Below are 24,281 nucleotides of genomic sequence, written 5' to 3'. Positions count from 1 at the left end.
ATTCCTTTAATGACAAAGTATTCATCGCATTCATTACAGAGGAGCTCAAGATGTATCTAGAAACTAATACATCTAAGGAAACGACACCTCTGATATTATGGGACTGTGCCAAAGCATTCCTTTGGGGCCGCATAATTTCCTTCACATCTACTAGGAAAAAACAGAAGAATGCTAAACAAAAAGATCTGGAGGATAGAATCAAAGAATTAGAAATTAGACATAAAAGACATGCTTCTACTAAAATCTTGAAGGAACTAAATGCAACTCGTAGACAACTGAATAGCCAACTGTCAGATAAAGTAGAGGGCAACTTGAGGTTCACTAATCAAAAATATTATGAACATGGCCAAAAGGCTAGTAGGTTATTTGCATTTAGACTGAAGAAACAACAGTCCTCCAATATTGTTCATTAAAAAATAAAATCCCAAGAGACTGTTGAGACAAGTCCTGATAAAATAACAGAGACCTTTGCAAAATTTTACAAATTATTATATACAAACAAGGATACCTGTAGTAATGACCAAGATCTCACAGATTTTTTAAATAACATAAAATTAAACCATTTAACGGATGAGATGGCACTGGAATTAGATCGACCGATTGAGGAATGGGAGATTAAACAGATAATTAAATCACTCAAGAACAACAAAAGTCCAGGCCCGGATGGATTTACCAATGACTTTCATAAAACTTTTATAGATCTCCTGGCCCCCTTGCTCTTAAAAGCATATCATCATGCTTTAAAATCCAAAACTATGGCACCATCTTGGACAGAAGCCACAATAGTAGTAATCCACAAAGCGGGCAAGGATCCTGCAGTCCTATAGACCTATATCACCATTGAATACAGATTCACGCATACTCACAGCAATCCTAACAAGACGACTAAACAAATCATACACCACGATCAGACAGGATTTATTGTAGGCAGGTTCTATGCTGATAATTTAAGATGCTTACTAAACCAAACAAGCGTTCAAAAAGAGAGAAAGACTGAATCAGCAATCATATCCCTAGATGCCCAAAAAGCATTTGATAGAGCCTTCTGGAAATATTTAATTCATACCCTGAAACGTTTTGGAATTGGTCCACATTTTGTTGACTGGGTGCAAACACTTTACTCCTCTCCACAGGCAGCAGTTAAAGTTAATGGCTTCAGATCTACAAGATCCTCTTAAAAATGGGGGTGCAGACAGGGGTGCCCACTCTCACCGCTGTTTGTTCGCCATTAGCATTAAACCATTAACTCAAATCATTAGAGATAATGCTAATATTAAAGATATAGAAATCAATAAATCAATACACAAAATTCCATTATATGCTGATGATGTATTATTGTACTTGACAGAACCTAAATCAACAATCCCCCATCTAAAACAACTCATCTCTGAATATGGACTTTACTCAGGCTACAAAATCAATATAGAAAAAACAGAAGCTATGGATATAAATGGCACAATCCCAGACTCTAAAAGTACAGAGTAGATTCAAATGGCCCAAGAACGGTATCAGATATCAGGGTATTCAAATACCTTCATCTCTGTGTGACCTCTATGAGGCAAACTATCGCAAACTTCTACAAGTCAACAAAAATGACCTGGAGAAAAAATTCCCAAATCTACTTTTGACACCCTAGATAGTGATAACTGGATTCATTTGGCAAAAAAAGCGGCCTAGAATCAGACTGAAAACTCTACAGCTACGTAAACCCAAGGGGGGACTCAAACTTCCAAACCTAAAATTTTATTGCTGGGCAGCACAACTTAAACCCCTATTAGCATGGCTACAGAATAGTGCAGATACTCGTTGGTTGGAAATAGAGGTAAGCAGGTGCTCAGTGCCACTGCAAACATTACCTTTCTTAGATGCCCCTGCAAAGGAAATGACAACCTGGACAAAACAACACCCTCAAAGTCTGGAACAAAATACAATCAGCTTTTAAGTTATCAAAACAGATTTAACTTTTATGAAATGTAGGATTTATAAAGACATTTACACTAAACAATTTAGATTACGGGTTCAAAAACTGGTCTAATTACGGTCTATCTCATATCCATCAATTCATTAAAGGGGGAAACTTCAAAACTTTTGAGCAGATGAAAAGTGAATTTGGTCTCCCTAAGACCGACTTCTATAGATACTTACAGCTTAGAACCTTCGTAACGACACACAATAATTGGAGCAAACTCAGTGAATTTACACCTATAGAAAATTTCCTAATGGACATACAAAGAGGAAAAGGAAACAATAAAGTAATTAGTAAAATATATGACCTGTTTCTATCTACAAATGGGCATGATTCTATATACATAAAGCATAAATGGGAGACTGAACTGCAGGAGTCAATAGAAGGGGACACATGGGAAGAACCACCGTATGTACCCAAGCACAATTAACAACAAATTCTAACACATGGAGAGAATTCAAATGGAAAGTAATAGTCCGGTTCTTCAGAACGCCAACAATAACCAGTAAAATTGGCCCAACACAACCCAGTTCATGTTGGAGAAACTGCGGAACACAGAATGCAAATCATACGCACTTTTTCCGGTCTTGTCCCAATCTAAGCGTATTCCGGGAGGACATCTTTGAAACTCTTAAAAGTAATTTTCAGGAGGAATGCCCCAAAAACTCCCTTGGTGGCAATTTTGGGAGAAATTCCCGATGGAATAGACAGGAAGGGGGATAGATATCTTTTAAGAATCTTGCTAACAGCAGCATTGAAATGCATAACCATCAGATGGCTGAAGCCAGAGCCTCCTACATACAACACATGGATACAAAAAGTTAGGGACATTCACTTGATGGAAGGAATAACGCATTCCCTAAGGCTTCAAAAAACGGTCTTTAATACCATATGGAGAGCTGTTTTACCATTATTAAATCAGTGACACATCTACAGTTTTGCATTAGTGTGTATCTGTGAGTCGATGTAAAATACCATGATGCTTATGAATGTGTGGACTGTCTTACCTCAGGGGGGGATTTACTTTTCTGTTATGCCTCTGTTGATTTTGATCTGTTATCATGTATTCATTACTACATTTGTTAGAACATCCACTGACTCACCTTTCGATGTGAAGTTGTAATGCAGATGATATATGTTGGTGGAGACATAAGATTTTAACTTTGTACAAGTTGTTAAAAATAAAAAAAATAAAATAAAAAAACAAAAGGGGGAGTTTTTCCTCTCCACTGTCGCTATAAGCATGCTTGTGAGGGATTGCATTCGATTTAATGAGTCAATGCAATCAACTGGTTTTCCTTAGATGGAAAACTTTGAATTAATTTGACTGTATGATCCGGTGAACTGTAAAGTGCCTTGAGATGACTTGTGTTGTTAATTGGCGCTATATAAATAAACTGATTGAACTAATCAACAGGCTTTTTCTTGTCAGTGTTCCACATCGCCTTCTCCCATGGAATCAAACAGAGCACAACTTAAAATAACACATCTACCTTACAAACTAGAAATTATTGGAGCAATTATTAATAATTAAGCCTAAACAGGGTCATAATACCCTTAAACAGTACATAAATAAGAAAAAATTAACACAATAATCCCACAAGAATAATAAAATATCACATACCTGCTTTCACAAAGAAAATAGTAATCAACAGGCTTTTTCTTGTCAGTGTTCCACAGCGCCTGTTTAACCATAAACAATAATATTTTCAGCACATGAATTTTCATGATGATTGATCACTAATTTTATTTGTCAAGTAATGCAGCCTAATTCTTTCTGGAAATGCTTTTTCATTTTCAAATTTTACATTTCAAATTGAATTTTGGTATGTGTTTGCTGGGGTACATTTTGAAAAAATAAATCTCAAATGTATTTTTTGTGAGGAACCAAATGCAGAGGCTAACAGGGAGGGGTGAGTTCTTAAAAGGTTTAATGGAAGAACAGGCAGCAAAAAACGAATCCAAAAGTCCAACATAAAAATCAAACACAAACCAGAACCATGGAGACATCAGGGGGAAACCATCAAGGAGCCAGGGTGAGAAAAAAGTAAGACGAGGAACCAGCAAAGAGGGACTGCAGAGGGACTGAATTTATGGCTGACTGAACAAAGGTAGGACTAATGAGCTGTTAAGGAGCAGGTGTGACTAGAGCTGATGAGGAAGCCAAGGGAAAAGAACACAAGGGGGCAACAGAGGACAGACAGAAAAACCTAAGCAACTTAAATGAATCCAGACACACCAATAAAGCTAGAAAACAAGGAAAAACCTGGATAAACTTGAAACTGAAAACTTAGAGAAAAACAACAGAACCAAGATCGTTACATTTCTTTTTCATTTTAATTAGGTAAAAGGATGAGCAGTGTTGAAGAAGAAAATTAAAATGCAAATCGGATGATTGATTAATAATTTCATTTATGAGTCAAAAAATGCAGCGACATTCTTAAAATGAAAAAGCATTTCTGAAAATGCTTTTTCATTTGAAATATGGTAACGATTTGCTTCCATAGTTAGGTCAGGAAAAGAGCAGTTGAGGTTCAATAGGTTAAATCAACAAACAACTTAAGCTATGCTGAAGCAGTAAAGAAGGTTCAGGAACTACATAAAAAACATGGGTGACATTCAAATCCTGAGGAAAGAACCAGAGCAACAGTAATAAGTAACTCTATAGATTTTGATAAAGTGATTTTATTCATTACATATGTAATTAATTGTACGGACCAGGTCAAACAGGAAACTGAAAAAATCAAGATCATTGTAAAAGGAGTTGAAAATATTCTAGGGATGAGGAATATTTCTTGGGAACAGATCAAACAAAAACTTGAAGCAGATGGCAAACATCCAGGTTCAGATGACTGAACAGTATGTTAATATTACAATGGAATGCTAAAAGTTTAATAGGAAATAGTTAAGAGTTAAAAGGATTTAGATAAAAGTTAAAAATAAAACCTGAACTTATATGTATTCAGGAAACCTGGCTAAAACCTACATTAGACTTTTTAATGGTTATCATAGTATTCAAAGGGATAGAGAGGAGGGTAATGGAGGTAGATGTATAATTCTTTTAAAGAGAGGGTTGCAGTATAAACTACTAGCAAAGGGAAAAACACTTGAATATATTACTATTGAATTATGGACAAAAGAAGGTAAATTTAAGCTGATAAATTTTTACAACCCATGTAAGAAATTATCTGTATATTTACTGGGTGAAATCATATTACATTTAAATAAAAGGGCGATATGGTGTGGTGACTTCAATGCTCACAACTCAATATGGCATAATAGGACAGAAAGCTTGCGTTTCATAGTCACTCCTAGCCAATAGATGGCGATAACACACCAAAGAGTTGCTAATTAAAACAAGGAAAAAGACATTCCGAACGTCAAGGGTTCTGACATGCTTTGCCGTCTTACCCATAATGTATGCTTAAAACAATAATAACAGCTAGAGGTAGGAAGTACAGCACACGGTCGATTCCAGGACGGACCCTTTTAATGAGGTAGCTGTCGGTCCAAACGCTAACCGACCCTAATAGGGGTCCCTGATTAACAATGCTCCGGAGTGGAAAGGTCCTTTTCCGTATCCTCAGCTCCAGCTGCTCTGCCTCTGTGAGGTACAGTGCTTCAGGGAAGGCATGGCTCACCCCCACAGGCTTCGACACGGGAATAAAGACATTTAACAGCCTGACCAAAAAGAAAGAAGCTCTGATCTTGGCTAGAGAAGGAACCGCAACATGGTAGGGAACATATTGACCATCACTCTGTTCTTACGTCTTCCAATGACCCTAAAGGATGTCTTCTCTTATCCTAGGTACAGCTGTGGACCCACAGTGTATGACCATGCTCACCTGGGGCATGCATGGTACATTATATTCTACACTGATGTTTTTATATTGTATTTGATATGCAGGTTTATACGGAAGAGGATTAGGGCCACTGAAAAAAAAAAAGTTAACTGATTTTTAAAAGTTTATAGTCCGAATTCTGAGGAAAAATTCAGGATTCTGAGATTAAAGTCCGAAATCTGAGGAAAAAAGTCCGAAATCTGAGGAAAAAAGTCCGAATTCTGAGGGAAAAAGTCCGAATTCTGAGTTTAAAAAATCCGAATTCTGAGGAAAACAGTCAGGATTCTGAGATTAAACCCAGAATTCTGAGATTAAAGTCAGAATTCTGAGGAAAAAAAAGTCAGAATTCTGATATTAACCTCTTAACATCCACCTCATTTTGGGTAATCCTCGTCTATTTTGCATACCCAAATGGAAAAGCAAATATTATTTAGGAACTGTAAACCCAAATTACATGTGCAATACATTATTTGAAAGCTAACACCCTCTAGTTTGGGTGAGTAGATTACAGACCAACCTGCATCAGTTCAAACATGATTCAAAAGTTGTTGTTTTTTTTATTCTCGGGAATGATAGGTCTTTTTTGAACAGGTACGTTCTGGTATCAGCTTGGAGCTGGTCACAATGGCTCCACCTGCTGGTAAAAAGTTTACCAGTGAAATTTTATGCATTCTGAATTATTACCCACACTTAAGTTCCACCAGGTGGGTTTTAAGAGGTTTTCCCATATTAAACTGAAATAAAATGCAAAAATCAGTTAACTTTTTTTTTCCAGTGGCCCTAATCCTCTTCCGTAGGTTTGCAGGAACGTCTGACAAAAAAAAAAAAAAAAAAAACGTGCTCCAACCTCTGCTTCCTCCTAGTTCTTATGTCAGGTTTGATATCCTGCAGAGGATCCTGAGCAGGTTTTTTGGTATCACTGTTATCCATGCCATGGTCATTACTGACATTGATGACAAGATTATAAAAAGAAGTTGGGAGGTAAGCATCACAATAATATGCTCAACATATGGATTCCTGTGAGTGATGCTAAAAGTGTTTCCTCATGGCTCAGGAAAATGTGTCTCCAGCTGTGATTGCTAGGATGTATGAGGATGAGTTTAAGAGGGACATGCTGTCATTAAAGGTAGGTTGTGCATAACTTTTCAGCTATCATCATGTCGGCTCTGCAACGTTTTTTCTCAAAGGATTCTGATAACTGTTCACGTAAAAACAAACCTGTGGCTTTCTTTCAGGTGGTTCCTCCTGCTGTGTATCTAAGAGTCACAGAGAATGTTCATCATATCGTTGCATTTATTCAAGGAATTATCAGAAATGGGCATGCTTATGCCACACCCGAAGGTGGGTATGAATAATGGTTGATTTGAGAAAAGAAAAAAAACTTGTATAGCCCCTGTGTCTGAGGTATATGACCAGTTTTCTTTGTTTGCAGGCAACGTATATTTTGACGTTCAGTCCATAGGTGAACGTTATGGGAAGTTTGTTGGAGCTGCAAGTTCTCAGGTAGAGCCGGGTAGGTATAACTGTGGTGTTAAGAAGATAATGTTTTTTGTTTTCCCAAATGTTTGAATGTTTTTTGTAAGAACCTAACTTCGAAAAGTTAATGATCCTTTGAAATTATATAAAACCTCTTTGTAAAACTGTCCTCTAAATCATTGTTTTCCAAACATGGGGTCGTGACCCTACTTGCAAGATGATTTGCTGCGGGATTTTTGTAATTCAAAAAATCCCAAAAATGCATCTCACAAGAAACCATTTCTGTATGAAATGTTTCATACCAAAAAAATTTAGTCACATGTATAATTGTAAATCGTCAATTAGTTACAATTATACTAAATGCTGAAGCAAAAAAAAAAAAGACAGCTCCTTCGGTTTTAGCCAAAAGAGCAAAAGGAAGCGATTTGTCCTTTTGTGGATGGGAATGATGTCTGCATGTTCCTTATGACCAGGTTTGGTGAGAGTTTGATTTATCTAGTTTTGTTTCATTGGTTTTGAAACAGATCAAGAATGTGAAATTTCCCAGCTGGGCTAAAAGCTTGACATAGGAAGGTGATTTACCCAATCAGCTTGAAGAATTGTAGTGTAGTGTCCCTCTCTTTTTTCAAACACTTTCTACAGCAGACTTTCCAGATGAATACTGGATGAATATTATATGATATTATATTGAATACTGCTTCAAGTGTAAAATAAAAGCTCAACTTTGAAATGGACAAAGGAGGGCCATATGCAGGTTGGATTTATTTTCCTTAACACCCATAATTTATTAACTGAATTTGGTGTAAATCAGTGTTACCTTTGACTAACATGTGAATTTGTTAAATGTTCTGAAACATTCAGCCAAAATAAATTTGCAGGAGTTGAAAAATCTGAACTTTTGTTTACATATTTATGGCTGTGAGCTACAGCGAAGGAGGCAGTGAATCGTTCTTAAGAATATTTAAGGTGACTTTTGAAGAAGCTGTTTTGATTTAGCCTTAGAAGGAATATTTCTCCGCCATACCTCGAGTGTAGACACAAGTCAGCCAATTCCTTCTTTTCCACACTCTGTCGCTGTCTGCATGGGCAAGCTTTGCTGATCCTCAGTTATACTCTCAACTCCAGCAATTAGCGTCTAGAGGCTAACTCCAGCCAGCCCTAGTTTCTTCTAGCTCTGTCTCCCTGCTGGGTTTCTCCGATTTACCAATATCCTACCCCTGAGCAGCCGTGGTCTCACCCCTTCAGTTTTTGGTCTCCGGGTGGACTTATCCTATCTGCCACTGTGCTCCCCTGATCCTCAGCAGTTAGCTTCTCCCATTATTTTCCCTTTTTTTCCCAAAGCGGAACAGGAGGTCCCCGAACTGGGTTATGGGTATGCGGAAGTAAGGCTGAAAGCGACCCTTTTCCAGACGTAGCCACTGGAGGAGGTGGTGGATTTTCCAATGCTAGTTCCATCTCTGGGAATCCAGTGAATGCATGCAGCTTTGTTCGGTTTGGAGGATTTAAAAAAGAAAGAAATGTCTGCCATGCTGGGGTGAAACCAATGACCAGCAGACTGCATAATGTAGAAAGTCACCAGCGTGGTGACTTTTATTTTGTGAACGTACCTGAACTCTTATTCTCACAGTTGTCCAAAATAACAAATAATAAATTTCTTTATTCTGTCTGTTACCCTAGGCACTTCAAATAAACGGGACTCCAGGGATTTTGCCCTGTGGAAGACGTCCAAACCTCACGAGCCGCACTGGGAATCTCCATGGGGCCAAGGAAGACCTGGCTGGCATATTGAATGTTCGACTATTGCCAGGTTCAAATTCCCTCTGTTATATTTCTTCTCTACTGAGCTGTTTAGAAACTGAACAGTTTTGCTATTGCTTTGAATATTTCCGCTAAAGATACTTCTGTATTGGTAATAAATACTTATTCTCAAATAATGTTCCTGAGTTCAAATCCTGTTCAGGATCTTTTCCTCTATGTAACTGAGCTAAAAAGGTGAATATTTAGGCCTAATCTCAATACACCCCCTACTTGCTACCACAAGTACTCTACCACTGGGCTTTGTAGTCTTCCCTATTAATTGGGACACCCCTCGCTGCATATATAACACTCTGGTACGTAAACAACTGTGTATGCACATAGATAAGATACCTAGCACCATAACAGAGGAGAAAAGCTTTTGTAGCAATGATGGCGTCATCGCTGTATATTGGCCTGATGAATCATTTAAAATAACTCGTATTCGTAAACCGTGCCTTTAAATATATAGCACGCATGATTAAATGTTTATCCTTGAACAAATGTCACATCCTGTGACTACTCTGGTGTACAATTGTTGGTGCTTTTAGATTAAGTTCCATTACGATATTAATGTTTTAGGTTTTGTTGCATTGATGAAATTATAGAAACACAATAAAGAAGTCAGATTTTATTGTTATTTTTGTTTTAGGGGACAAAATGGAAGAAAGTTCACACACCTGCATAGGAGCGCTACCTGTTCGATCTGTGGAAGGTTTTCCATGCTTGCAACAAAAGTACCATAATTTTCGGACTATAAGCAGCGACTTTTTCCCCATTTTTCGACCATGCGGCTTTTATAATAATGCAGCTTATCTGTGGACTTTTAAAGCTAACGGCCACTAGGGTAATACACACAAGTACAGTAGCCGCGCGCGGGTGGTACGAGATAGAACGACAGTGAGAAAGACGGACATTGCGAGCGTAATACAGTTTGCGTTAAACATAAATAACCTGCGGCTAATAGTCCGGTGCGGCTTGTATATGTACAAATCATGCAATTTAGCTTCTGCGGCTTATATTCAGGTGCGGCTAATAGTCCGAAACTTGCGTTAAGCAGCAGTAGTGAAGTTTGGAGATGCAATCCAATTCTTAAATCTGTCTTTGTGCTCCTGTTATTTATCCAGAAATTCTGGAATTGCACTTTTTCTCTCACTCCTAACTTGGTGGTCGGGCGTGAATTTAGGATTTCTTTCCAAATTACTCTTTTTATTATTTGACAACTTCTCATTACAAAGCAAACATGCAGGCAATCCTTCCGCATTGGTAATGAAAGCAAATGATTCGGTCCATTTTTCTTTGAATCCGCTGGTCTCATCAGCTATCTTCCTTTTTTTCCCCTGAGACACACCCACCGCTTTGTATAAAACAGCCTGCCATCGCTCCACACTGAAACGCGTGTTGCAGGCTATAATGCAAATCCTCCTTAACAGAAATATTTATATTGTTTAAATGTATTTATTATACACATTTTTACAGCATTAGAAAACATAATGAATGTTTGTTTGCCCTCTTGCATACCATATTAAAACAAACAAACAAAAAGAATCCATCTTTTTCTATTTTCATACATAACTGAAAAAGCTCCAGGGAGCCGCAAGAGGGGCATTAAAGAGCCACAGGTTGTCGATCACTGATCTAGTGGGTAGCTCCGGCCTGCCGTCCTAATCTTGTCCATCTGTAACCCTCGTCGAACTTATCCAGTCTTCCTCAGGACTATTGTTAGCGCCAGTCAGCTATAGCCTCAGCCCACTGTAGCCTCTCCCATTCTCAGATCTAATGCAATTTATTGGCAAGCTGCTGCTTTCTCTCCTCTCTCTGGATCCCGGTTTCCTCAGCGGGCTCCTCTGATCTCCTGCTGTGTTTCCTTAGCTCTAAAGGATGGCAGCCTCTTTCCGTTTCTGGTTTTCTCTCTGCCTGTGTTCACGTACTGATTCGCTGCTGCTCCTATCTGAGCCCCAAAACACTGTCTTACCTAACCTCTATTGGTCATAGAATGAGCTTAATCCAGAAGAACAACAAAAAAAAAATTGCAAGTCATTCCATAAAATCCCTATCTTCTATGTTTTTTTTTGTTGTTTTTTTAATTGTCTCTGGCCCTTTATACGGAAGAGGATTAGGGCCACTGAAAAAAATAAAAAAGGTAACAGATGTTTACGTTTTATTTCAGTTTAACATGAGAAAAAAGTCAGATTTCTGACTTTTTTCTCAGAATTCTGACTTTTTTCTCAGAATTCTGACTTTAATCTAAGAATTATGACTTTTTTCTCAGAATTATGACTTTTTTCTCAGAATTATGACTTTTTTCTCAGAATTCTGACAGATAACAACCATGTTAGCATTAAGCCATAGCCATGTATGTTTTAGAGACTAGCTCTCTTGTTTTAAAGACCTTCTGCTCCTCCATTAATAGGGGGATCCCTCGGGCATGTAAAAAGTTGCCTAATTCTGTCATTTTCCACCAATGTGTCACTGCCCCTCTCAAACAACTCACATCTTTGTCAGTGAAGCTGAGTGCTCTCACATCTCTTCCTTCATGGTGCCCATCTACATTAAGATCCAAAATTCTGAGATTAAAGTCAGAATTCTAGGAAAAAAGTCAGAATTTTGAGCAAAAATTCAGAATTCTGACTTTTTTCCTATGTAAACTGAAATAAAATTTAAAAATCAGTTAACTTTTTTTTTTTCTTCCCAGTGGCCCTAATCCTCTTCCGTACCTCTCCCAGCATGTCAGAATATAAAAATTTCTCATTTTAAAGGGCTAGATTCATATCCCTAGGGGTGTGTTGGGATTGGACCTTAATCTGAGTTAATTTCACACAGTAAGAAACCAGATGTTTTTACACAGCCTATGTATGGCATATACATCCACTGCTTTTAGCCGTAGATTGCAATTCTGAGTCTTCATTTGTCTGAAACTGAAGTAGATGTGTGTACTTTGTAACGGACTAAAATACAGACATGATGGAAACCGTGATCCAATTGTTAGCAATTCCAATAGAGGTTATGTTTTACTGGTTTCAGCCACGTGTTTGGGAGTCAGCTAGATATTCACTCTGGCGGGATTGATCTGGCCTTTCCTCACCATGAGAATGAGATCGCTCAGAGTGAAGCCTTTCATCGGTGTGGACAATGGGCAAACTACTTCCTTCATTCAGGTGAATCCTTTATACACGACCCTAACAGGTTCTAAGATCCCTCAAACTTGCTTACATTAAATGTTCAAGCACTCTTTGTTCTTCAAGGACTTCATAATATCCATTGGAATTTCTGCCCTTTTTTTCAAGCTAATTTAGCTGTTTTGATAAATTGCAAGCATTCACACTCTCATTCTTCAAGATTCTAAGGTGGTTAACATAACTAAGACAAAACCATTGAACGATGATTTCGTTGTAAATGATGACTTATTCTCTTTTATGATTTCTCAAAGTTTTATTTAAACAGTGATAGTTCCATGAAAAAAGATTTGGCTACGTCTAAATGCACAACACTGGCACTTCTAATTAATGGAGTTTGATACTTTCCAAAAGCCAGACTTAAAGTGTCCAGCTTGTCAATGCCTCGAGGCATGTTTCTTGTAATAAAGGTGGACTTTTTGCTAAGTGCATAAAGGGAGATAAAAGACCATATACAGACCATGTTTAAGGGGCGCTCCTGTTCGTCCGTCGATATGATGAGGACCATCTATTCATCCTATGGTTGGGGAAGTTAGAGTCTATGAGTACGCAGGTGGCTGGTCAGGCCAATCTGTGCACGGAAAAGTCATGGGCAATGCGGACAATGAATGGTGGCGTCTGGTGCAGGATTGGCAGCTCTGATCTTCCTGGCTTGCCTACGCTCTACAGCCACAGCGACCCGGTTTGCCTCGCAAGCTTTGGCACCTTTTTGGACAGCGGATCGCCACATTCCTCTGTCTTGCGCTGCGTTGTGCTCCCATGTGTTGTGGTCGATGTTGAAGGCCTTCAACGAGGCTTTGAGTGTGTCCTTGAAACGCTTCTTTTGTCCACCTTGGGGGCGCTTTCCTTGCTGTAGCTCGCCAAACAGCAGTTTCTTTGGGATGCGGTCATCAGACATGCGAACTACGTGTCCTGCCCATCGAAGCTGGGACTGCATCAGGATGGTGTTGATGCTGGGCAGGTCAGCATGGGTGAGGACTTCGGAGTCTGGGATGTCTCGAGGCATGTTTCTAGTAATAAAGGTGCATAAAAAGAGATAAAAGACCATATACAGACCATGTTCAAGGTGCGCTATGTAATTCCACGCCACAAAGCAAGAGAGACGATTACAAACTAGCTGTGTGTCTAGATATGGCCGAAGTGGTGAGGAAGTGGAAAAACCCAAGGGGCAAGTTTGTGCGACAACAGAGGTAGATAAGGACGAAAAAGAGCAGGGATCAGATAGAAAAAGGGTCCTAGCGTTCTCGCTCACTTCGCTCTTCTAGGTTGTCCCATCTTTACGAGTCGTTTTCCACCGTGCCGGTCATACAAACACAACAAGCCGGTAAGGTACCAAACAGGAAATGGGTATAGTGTAGAGCGAATGTAGATTTGACCAATCAGAGGCCTCCTGTCTTACAATTTTGGAGAGGTGCACCAGACTGTCCGCATAAGGGGCGGGGGCATATCTGCGTTAACTGCGACACACAAACTGGTGACCTGGTTTCTGAGGATAAACAAGCCTTTAGGCCAGAAAAAATCGCATCATCGTTACCAAACCTTTTACATTTATTATCCACCAGATGGCATCATGGAGCTTATGAGGCATCTTGATTCTTCATCTCTCCGTTCCTATTGACATCTTTGAATTAGAATACTACATAAGTAGAGAAGTAATACTATTGTAGATATCTTCATAACATTTTCTTTGATGTGCCTTTGACTGATTGGGTGTTCTTATTCTTTTAGGTCACTTACACTTGAAGGGCAGTGCAGAGAAAATGTCCAAATCTCTGAAAAATTATATTTCGATCAAGGTAAAGACTTTCTGTATTAGTGCAGATTTCCTCATGGATTTGTTTCCCTCAAAATTCAATTTCTAAATATAGAAACAGTGGGTGTCATACTAGACAAAAAATGAATTTTTAAATTCTTTGTACTTTTGATTTAGGAGACGGGTACAAACCAATTTTCCGAGTGCTCCAGACTGAGATAAGAGTCTTGTTCAATCAGTCAGCTGTTATCCAAACCCAGTGTTTTTACTTGGTGACCACATTTGTTGTTACTAAGAAGCAATTATATTAGGCTGAATCATTATATATTATGCAGCTCTGCTGATATAAATGAAACTTTTACTCAGAGAATTATGGGTCACTACACCTGCAGCTGGAATGTCGGTACCAAAGGCACTCTGGGTAAATTTGTTGTCATTTCGACCAAAGAAATCACAATTGGTGACTCTATATGAGATCGAGCTACCATTGAAATTACATTGTGGAACAGAAAGTGGATTGTTGTTCAGATCAGTCTCACTGTTAACATTTGTTTTTTTTTCTGTCTGAGAGAGATGGAGAGTGGATGAAGGGATGACAGACATGTTCTGGAGATGTACAGTACTCCTTAGTGCTCTTTGGTTTTGGGGAAGAAAAAAAAACATCCATGCTACACAAACTAAACTTATTTAAAACATGTTTACTCGTTCATTTTGACTTCGACTATCAAGAATGATTTTGTGTTGCTTTTCCTTTTCACATAATAATGTCTGGAAAAAATGTAAAATCCTTCAGGTTTTCATATCCTGAAGACATTCACTTATCTATGTAGCAGGTTAGTTCCATCAGCATCTGATTAGCTTTGCTAAGGCCCTATTGTATCACCTTGTAATTACAGTGGGCTGGTTTTAAATGTACATGTCAGAACTACAATCAGTTGGTTTTATTTACTCCTGTCTAGGAGTTTGTGGCCCTCTGTGTGATTTATATACATGGAACAATGTCTAGTTGTATTTTCTCTTGTGCTTGTAAAGCTTTATGTGACTAATTGATTTTTTTGTTTTTTTGCTTTCTACATCAGGATTTCCTACAATCTTACTCTGCTGAAGAATTTCGGATGTTTTGTCTCATGACCAAATATAGATCTGGTGGGTAACCTGAAAAACGACTGTAGAACCTGTCTTTCTCTTTGTCTCCGTTAACCCCTTGACACCTATTATTGCAAATATGCAGCAACTCTTTATATTACATACACAACCGAGACGGGATGTACATTCCCCCATTGCCAGGCATTGCACATTACATGTGGACCTAGGAACATTTGGCAAGCTTTTGTTTCCATTACAGCTGGTCCTTAACAGTGTGTGTTCGCATGACCTTTGGGAATGTCACAAATTTCTACATTTCTATGTATAAAAAAAAAAAAAAAATATATATATATATATATATATATATATATATATATATATATACACACTACCGTTCAAAAGTTTGGGGTCACATTGAAATGTCCTTATTTTTGAAGGAAAAGCACTGTACTTTTCAATGAAGATACCTTTAAACGAGAAATTGCTAAGAAATTGATGTTTTCCTACAACGGTGTGTACTACTCCCTTCAGAGGACAGCACAAACAGGCTACTGCGGGTACTATTTAATGAAAATGCCAGTTGGGGACCTGTGAGGCGTCTGTTTCTCAAACTAGAGACTCTAATGTACTTATCTTCTTGCTCAGTTGTGCAACGCGGCCTCCCATTTATTTTTCTGCTCTGGTTAGAACCTGTTTGTGCTGTCCTCTGAAGGGAGTAGTACACACCGTTGCAGAAAATCTTCAATTTCTTAGCAATTTATCGTATGGAATAGCCTTCATTTCTAAGAACAAGAATAGACAATGAAGGAGATTGTCTTGACCACGTCTACAAGCCTAAATGCACTGAGTTGTCGCCATGTGATTGGCTGCTTAGAAAATAAGTGTTAACGAGCAGTTGGACAAGTGTACCTAATAAAGTGGCCGGTGAGTGTATATATAATGTGATAGGCTGTGTCTCCACATATATCACTGATCATGGTGGACCACCAGGAACGGAAAGGACAGGGCCAGTTTTTGGTCACGGTCCAGCTTGGCTGTGGGGATCTGGGAAGAAAGCTTGGTGCACTTTTGCAATTGTGGTTCCATATTTTCTAAGAAGCAGCACATAGACTTTTACATCTATGTATTGTTTCTTTGTAAGAAAACAGTTGAAATATATATTTCTTTATGTCTGACACTACATTACACCAAATATTTCTGTTTTAGTCCTTTTAGGAGGTAAATTAAAAAGGTAAAAAGCGTAAAAGTCCTGCAAGTGAAGTTGTGCTAACGGTAAGAAGACAGAACATATTGAACCCTAGTAACCCTGAAGCACACTTTGCCTGTTCTCCCCACAGCTATAGATTACAGTGACGGCAGTATGTTGGAAGCTCGCACCTCTCTGGAAACCATCCGCACCTTCATCAGTGCTGCTCAGGCATATATTAGGGGTCAGTTACCCTGTTCTCCTGTGCAGGAGGATATCCTGTGGCAAAGGTAGAAACTCATTTTGAAGGTTTCATGAATGCATCCTTCTTTTGCTGGGTTTCACTCTGCTTGCTTGGTTCTTCAGACTCGCTGAAGCCAAGTCTACCATCGGGACGGCCTTAGCAGATGACTTTGACACATCCAAAGCCATTGGTGCGCTGATGAATCTCATTTATCATGGAAACTGCCAGCTACAGCCCACTACGGTAACTCAGGGTGTCTGACTCTGCAGATCCAGCGTATTATTAAGCCTTGAAGTAAGAAGTGTCATTCTTGTGTTTTTCAGTCAAGGGGAATTGCACAGAGCCCTGCAGTATTTGGTGCAATGGTTACCTACATCCAGGATGTCCTGGATATGTTTGGAATCGAGCTGCTACGCAGTAAGGTCAGGATTTGCATGCAGACCAGCAGTCGTCTTTCCTCCAAATTCCCTTTTAGCCTCACATCTGGTTGTTTCTATGAAGGAGGCGGAGGTGCTGAGCAGTGATGGAAACTTCCAGTCAGTGGTAGAGCATCTAACTCGTTTCAGAAGTGAAGTTCGTGCATTTGCTCTCACCCGCCATAACGATGCAAATAACAAACCAGCCCTGTACCCTGAAAGAGTCCCCCTATTGGAAGCTTGTGATACCCTCAGAAAAGATTTGGTCCCCTTAGGGGTGGTGATAAAGGTAGGCTACCACTGAAGTGTTACTCTGTTTATCTATGATCTTTACCTGATGTGTTCTTTGTTTTCAGGACAGAGGAGAGGCGTCCACATGGGAAATAAAACCGAGTCGCAGAACGGCAATGACTAGCAAACATGAGGACAAATGATGGATTAAAGGAAACTGTTAGAAATGTTATAGTCTTTCATTTATTTGTGATCAAATAAAGATTTATTTTCCATGGCTGTCATCCTTGGTTCAGGCCAAGTGATGGAAGTTATTACTTCCCGTTTGATAGTAAAGGATTAATGAAAACCTCCGATATTAAAAAAAGGGATTTTAAATGATGGATTCGCTTGCTGATAACAAGCTACTGAGCCTATGGGACTGATAACCACTAATAACGACCATTTATTGGGATAATATCCAAAGCGGCTGCAAACAGCCAGTTAGTATTTACTGTGGGATGGAAGACGGAATCAAACTGAGAACATGACACGATGACCTGGTTCCATCTATTAGAATGTTTTTATTCATCTTTACCTTCTGCCAAAGGATTACCTCTAAATAGATACACTGATCTACTTCACTTCAATCTTATCGTGGTCACAACAGGCTATGGTAATGCTGTTTTGATATGTATTAGTTTGACCAAACCCGAGTTCCTTATATCTGACATAAACTTTTTTTTTCTTGTCAAAATTACCATTTCATCCAAAATGACATCACATCTAGAATAAACATTCTTTGCATCTAGAAATTCATTTCAGATCTCCATATTCCTATTTTAGTTATCATACAGGGTTTCTGCCGGTCATTAAAAGTCATTTAATTATATTTTTAATTAAGGCCTTAATTGGCATTAAAATTTATTAAATGTGATTATCATGGCATTTAAAATTGTTGTAAAAAATTAAAAAACTTTGTCAAATATATCAGATTTAACTGGTTCCATGTGTTTGCGTGGAACTGCTCCTGGTTGATCCTAAAGCCGTATGTTCGGAACAGAAGCTCGAGGCACAGAAAAAGAGAATGGGGAAAATGCTAATTTTAACATAAGCGGCTGGAAAACGAGAAATTCGGGACATAGCTGCAGCCTGTCGATGGTAAAGATTACGAAAGATTTGGCCGTGTTATATATATATATGAGAGTAATGGGTACTTATTGATGGCATTAAAATTATGTCTAACAGCATTAAAAAGCATTAGAGTTCCTCCTTCCTGGATAAACCCTGTCATAGATATTGAGTCAAGCTGATAAATGTAAGAAGGGCCACTAAAAATGTGTTAACCTTTCTAGGTATTTACAACTTAATTTCAGGGAATAAATACTAGGTAAAATACTTTGCTTACTATAACAAAAGAATTAAGTTTCTACTGGAAAAAGTAATTTAGAATATATAGTTCAGTCTATCAGTGTGATTTTGATCAGGAAGAATCTTATTTTAGTGATCTACAAGAAGAACACCACAGAGTGCTTTTAATAAATGTAAAAACCGGTGTGATTTCTCACAGGTGACACTATTACTAAGATTAACAGCTGTCCTTCTGGCAAAAGGAGGATGTAGCAACTATTACCAGCAGCAGGGGGAGCTATATATCCCTGCTGGTAAACAGGAACTTTTATGTCTTTTGAAAATTCAAGCATTCTTCGCTGCTCCACTGGAGCTTAGTGTAGTGATGGGCCCAGCAACACCGATGCGCCGGCGCATTTGTCGAGCTCAAACAGCCACATCAGAAAGTCACATGACCAATGTAGGAGCTGTTTCGGACTGGCTGACGCACTAAACTGAGTTTATCATCAAATAAACCAAGAGATATGAAGTAACCTCAAGGCAAAAGAAAGATTTCAGCCATATGGGACCATTTGGATCCATTTGTTTTAATTGTATCATCCTGTTCCTCCTAGTGAGTTATCTAAATTGAAACTAATTTAAAATTGTCTTGGTTTGCTGTTTACCGTAGTTCTTTTAAATAAATCCTAGTCCACAAAAGTCCATATTAACATGTTCATTTAAATTTTCTCATTTTATGTTTATATTTATGGATTGCATATAACATCTCAAACATATTTTCAATTTTAACTAAGATCTGTAATAGCACATTATAGTAAACGATGGCTTAAATCATATAGGTCATCAAATCTGTGTCAGTTTAGCCTGACAAAGGGGCTGCCTTCAAATGATTTCCAGGAGTCAGTTACATAGCATCAGTACAGTTTCCCAATGTGTCGAAACGCTTCATAACACCTCATGAACCCATCACTACTCCTCTGCAGAAACCGATAATACTTTGGTTGATGCACAGCATTAAGATGAAAGATAAGACAAAAAGATGTCAGAAACATTTTAATTCCTCTGCAAAATACAGTGCTGTAGTACTCGCTTCCATGATGACCCAACGTTTCGATCAAACGGCAAACATCCCCTTTATTTTCAGGCAGAGCTGCAGCTCTCAGGCATCAGGTTAATGAGGGAGTTGCTGGCCTGAGCTAGCTCTGTGATGGAGACTCTGCCTCTCTGTCTGATGAACCGAGCCACAGAGTCCAGCTCCTCTGGGGTGATGAAAATGAACTTCCCTCTGTCGTCGATCACACCTGAAGCAACACGGAGCAAGCCATTGCCATATTTAAAAAAAAAAAAAAAAAGTTTCCATCCAAGCAGTCAGTTTTTCAGGTTGCTGAAAACCAAAACTCTTTCTTCCAGAATATCATTGGGAGCTCATAAATTATTTGAGTAAACATTTGATAAAATTACAACAATGTTTTAAATCCACTGCAGACAAAGTAAATAAACATTTGTTTTTAAATGTCAAAAACACAAACTTTAACTTATAACTTAAAAAAAAACCCAGGAAACCCCTTAAGGTGTCCACGCAACTCTTAAGTTTATGATCATTAGTTCAAAATGTCTGAGTTAAATGTATTTGATTTATGCCTCAACATTCCAAGTTATTAGAAAGTTTGTGCTAGTTTATGCTTGGATCCAATCTAACCCACGGAGTGTTCCACATTCATACTATTAAACGATTAACCCTCTCCAGGCAGATTTTGCAGAATTGCAACAGCTAAATGCCACTTAGCTAATTACTCCACATCCGTATTTTAAGAGCTTTTGTTACTCAGAAGTTCAATAGAAGGACTTAGTTGTGCATTTGCAACAAACAGTTTCTCTCCAGCTCACCAGATGGCACTGCTGACTCACTTTCCCCATGGCTGAGTCCTTGGTGTCACTGAAACAGATTTTCTAAGCACCAATTTAATGTATTTCACTACCAATTTCCATTATTTTGAAATCAATACTGCATAAGATGAATCATGAATATGTATAGATATGACACATGTCAATTGGTAGATTTTATCTCCTCTGGGTTTTTCACCAGAGGCATCTCGATTTCAATGTTGTGGATTTGCAACGTGTGCCCAAACAGCTACCAATAGATGCTACATGCTTCATCTACTAGTTTGCCTATATTTTGAGCAACAGTTTAACAGAAACTGCCTTCTCAAGAGGTTTTGAGATGTCGGTGGAGAAAAAGTTGTCTGTAATTTTTAGAACATTTTTTGTTCAAATTTTGTTTTGTTAATTTTTTGTTTGTGACATCCAAATAAAGTTAACGTTCATATCAGATTCAGTCTTCAGTGTTAATTTATCACTCCGGGTCACCGTTGAGAATCTGCAATATCCCAGAATTCATTGCATGTGAAGGTCTCTCTCCAAAAGAAGTCTGAATTGTATATTATTACTCCATATGATCATTTTCTCCAAATATCAGATTTTTTTCCTGCAACTACAACTTAATTTGAGCCTGAGAGGGTTAAATGCAAGTGTGGAAAGACCAGGAATGTCCAGCTGTTACACCGATCAGGAAGGAGGCAGGTTCTGGTTTACAATGTCTGTATCAACTCCAGATCGATACATAAGACCTTGTGCAGCTAAATCTGAAGCCGTCCTACCCATCGTTGCCCACATAGCTGTGTCAAGACGAATGAATCAAAACCTTGCCAATACACCCGAGTTTCCCAGTTTAAAGAGCAAGTCTTTCTGAAGAAATAGATGTAGACTAGGGATGGAATGGTTTATAAAAACCGTCCGAACCCTTCGTTTCGACTGTCTCGGTTCTTTTCGTTTCTTGGCCTTTTTCTCACAGGCCAAGCGTTTACACTCCAGAGCAGAAGGTGGCGGTACTGCGACCACAGCCAACCACCAGTAGAGAAGAAGAAGCGAAGCAGCGTAGCCGGTGTAGCAGAGAAGAATCAATTGTTGTAAAGAATTGTGTGGGTATTGCGAGTGGGAAAGAACAGGAGTTGGAAGACGCGCCAGCAGCACTTTATAGGTCTGCTGTATGGGACCACTTTGCATTTAGAGTGACCTACGATGACGGCGGAAAGAAAGTTGTGGATAAAAGTGCAAGCATTGTGCAACACGTTTTGTTTATGCTAACAGCAACACGACCAACAGGTCATGCTAACCCCGAAATCCCACATACTCCGTCAGCGCTCCGCCCCGCTGCGCTCCAGACCGCCTGCACAAAGCAAAGCCTACAGCCTCCGCTGTGGCTCCCGTCCGCTCCGCTCTGCGTTCCTTGGAGATCGTAAAGGGCATGCGCGAGATGATTAAACTCAAAGCAGCAAAACATGCGGAAATGATCCAGGGTTTCTGCGAATCATTAAAAATAATTACAATCCATTATTTGGATTTTTTCATTAATTTAATTTTTAAAAAAGTATTCAGAAATCTGACCTCATCAGATACTTTTTCTCTTGTCTGGGGATGTGGTCAGGCTACACCAATTCATCAATGGAATGTGACTGAAGGTTTGTATCTCATAGTTCCACTGGTCTAATCTGAACCTCTTGGAGGATCTCTCATGTTCCCATCTTTAGAATCTCCAAAGCCAGCACAAGAAACTCCCAGATAAAAAGAAACCTGGTCCTAACCTGTGAGTGTTCCTTCAGACAAAAGGTCCTGCAGTCTGGCGATTGCATCCTGTGTCCTCATCCCAAAATGAGATGCCAAGTCCTCCAGGAGAACAACTTTAAATGTCTGCAAACAGAGATCAGTAAATCCGCAACTCAAAAACACCAGCAGGCTAAATATGGACACTGGGGGTCCCGCTCACCTTGATGTAGTTGATGAAGTCCTGCAGCAGATTGAGTGACTAAAAACAAAAAAGTGAAAACAGTTTAAAACCAAAGCCTTTTAAAAATAAATCAAGATAAAACAAGTCTGAAATCTAAACCTGGTCTTCTGACAGCTGTTCTTGCTCTCCCTGGTCCTCAACAATAAACGAGGCTTTGAGCTTCAAGTACTCCTCCTCCTCTCGTTGCTCTTGTTCCTCTTTAGCCCGCTTCTCCTCCTCTTCCTACAGAAAGAAGCATCACATAGTCTCAGCACTTCATCCCATGGAATGCAGCCGGACACATCTTCACTGGAATCAACCTGTTTCTTTTCCTGCATTCGCTCCCTCTCCTCTTCTTGCCGTTTCTCCTGCTCTCGGAGTTCTTGCATCTTCCTCCTCTCCGCCCGCTCCTCCATCTCTGCCTAAAATAAATAAAACAAAAAATAATCAAAATTGACCTTGCTGTACATGCAAACAACCTTGTAGCACAAATTGGTATGTATATACATAACAAGTTGTGCGAAAATGTGCAGTAATTCAAATTGTTGGTGGAACATTTCAAACAATAAAGTATTCAAATTCTCTAAAATACACATGAATTAGTGAATTTAGGCTCCAATCAGTCTGATCGAAACAGCCTCGACCTTTTTGAAGCAGCAAGCATCATCCCAGTTGCAGAACCACAAACCTCTTCCCACATTCTTGTTAACATTTTGTCAAAAACTACCTAAAGTCTGATTTTATAAGGTATAATTACACAACATCCTGCTAATTCAAAAAAACCCACCCAAGCTGGAATACATCAGAAGGGATGTTAATCAAAAACAAATTTTACAAGTCAGGAATCAAAAATATACATACATCTTCTTCAATCATTATAAATACAGTTGTTATGTAACAGGAGTTCAGTAACAAATTATTGCAAACACTTGGATGCCAGCTCAAATGTAGTTCTCTTAGCTATATATCGCCACGACTGTCCTGCATGACAAAAGCGGAGCATGAAAGAGAGACAGTGGTTGACGGACTTATGGATCCACTCGCTCAGGAGGACAGATTTCTGTGCTTTTTCACCAAGTCTCAACACAGAAAAAAAGACACTAGATAAAGGGACTAGAGAGGTCGGAAAAGTTGCTAAATATAGCGACAAAAGTGCTTCATTATTATGCCTATTAGGTGTCATTGTTTGAAATCTGTAATGCAACAGTAACACTTTGTAACTGGTTCCCTAAGTATTTCACCCATTCAAATTATTTGACTTTTTGGAAATTTCTTCTCTTTTCTTTTTTTTTTGATGAAAGCTTAACAGTTATCTTACTTAAATGAAGTCTGCTTATTTTACAAGCAAAATGCAAATGAAAGGGGTGAAAGATGTACTTGCACACAGTGGCATACACGGACATTTTTAACGTCAGGGGTTAGAAGACATATAAAAAGGGACACCAAATAGCACGTCCTCACCACAGGCTTTCAAGGGGGCCCATGAAACCTGTTTTGGCTCCTGAGAGGGCACTTAAACATGCAGTCCAGCTCCCAACCCATTTTCACTCGAACTTCAGCATGTATTTTGGCTCCAATATAATTGTAGCCGCAATTGTGAGAAAAATGCTCGCACTGTATCCTGTAAATAGGGGCATGGGAGCTAAGCGGTTAATCAGTCACCTAATCGGAATGGAATCAAATTCATGTCTTATAAAGTTAACAATCTTGGTGTTAATTTTGACCAGGACCTGTCATATTAAAGAATGAATTTTCTTTTTTCATCTGTGCAATATTGCAAAAATTTGAAATCTCCTGTCCAGAGGTGATGCTGAGAAACTAGTCCATGCATTTGTTACTTCAAGGCTGGACTATTATAATTCTTTACTATCAAGAAGTCCACAAACTGTAGTTAAAAGCCTTCAGCTGATCCAAAATGCTGCAGCCAGAGTTCTGATTAAAATTAAAAAGAGAGAT

The 24,281-nt window shown here is 38.8% G+C and overlaps 2 protein-coding genes across 2 annotated transcripts in view; one reads left to right on the top strand and one right to left on the bottom strand.

Annotated features, from left to right (window-relative positions):
- Window positions 1–5,335: 5,335 nt before the first annotated feature.
- Window positions 5,336–19,374, top strand: cars2 (cysteinyl-tRNA synthetase 2, mitochondrial (putative)). The gene is made up of 15 exons (XM_015395546.1): window positions 5,336–5,700; window positions 5,775–5,825; window positions 6,672–6,789; window positions 6,863–6,934; window positions 7,044–7,149; window positions 7,241–7,321; window positions 8,962–9,091; window positions 12,103–12,236; window positions 13,983–14,050; window positions 15,087–15,153; window positions 16,431–16,569; window positions 16,646–16,766; window positions 16,847–16,945; window positions 17,025–17,228; window positions 17,296–19,374. Exons 1-15 carry the CDS (start codon window positions 5,516–5,518, stop codon window positions 17,371–17,373), a joined length of 1,653 nt encoding a protein of 550 aa, XP_015251032.1. The 5' UTR covers window positions 5,336–5,515; the 3' UTR covers window positions 17,374–19,374.
- A 147-nt stretch (window positions 19,375–19,521) lies between these two features.
- The window catches only part of ddrgk1 (DDRGK domain containing 1), a 7,641-nt gene continuing 2,881 nt past the window's right edge, over window positions 19,522–24,281 (bottom strand). The window contains exons 4-8 of the mRNA XM_015395547.1: window positions 22,646–22,747; window positions 22,446–22,568; window positions 22,326–22,364; window positions 22,144–22,249; window positions 19,522–19,800 (exon numbers count right to left, since the gene is read on the bottom strand). Of these exons, the coding sequence (XP_015251033.1) occupies window positions 19,640–19,800; window positions 22,144–22,249; window positions 22,326–22,364; window positions 22,446–22,568; window positions 22,646–22,747 (531 nt within the window). The 3' untranslated portion in view covers window positions 19,522–19,639. The remainder of the gene's footprint in view (window positions 19,801–22,143; window positions 22,250–22,325; window positions 22,365–22,445; window positions 22,569–22,645; window positions 22,748–24,281) is intronic.

Source organism: Cyprinodon variegatus, unplaced genomic scaffold (genome assembly GCF_000732505.1).
Source record: "Cyprinodon variegatus isolate N-32 unplaced genomic scaffold, C_variegatus-1.0 Scaffold745, whole genome shotgun sequence".
Lineage (NCBI taxonomy): Eukaryota > Metazoa > Chordata > Actinopteri > Cyprinodontiformes > Cyprinodontidae > Cyprinodon > Cyprinodon variegatus.
The sequence above is the reverse complement of the archived record's forward strand: the minus strand, read 5'-3'. Positions and strand labels throughout refer to the sequence as shown.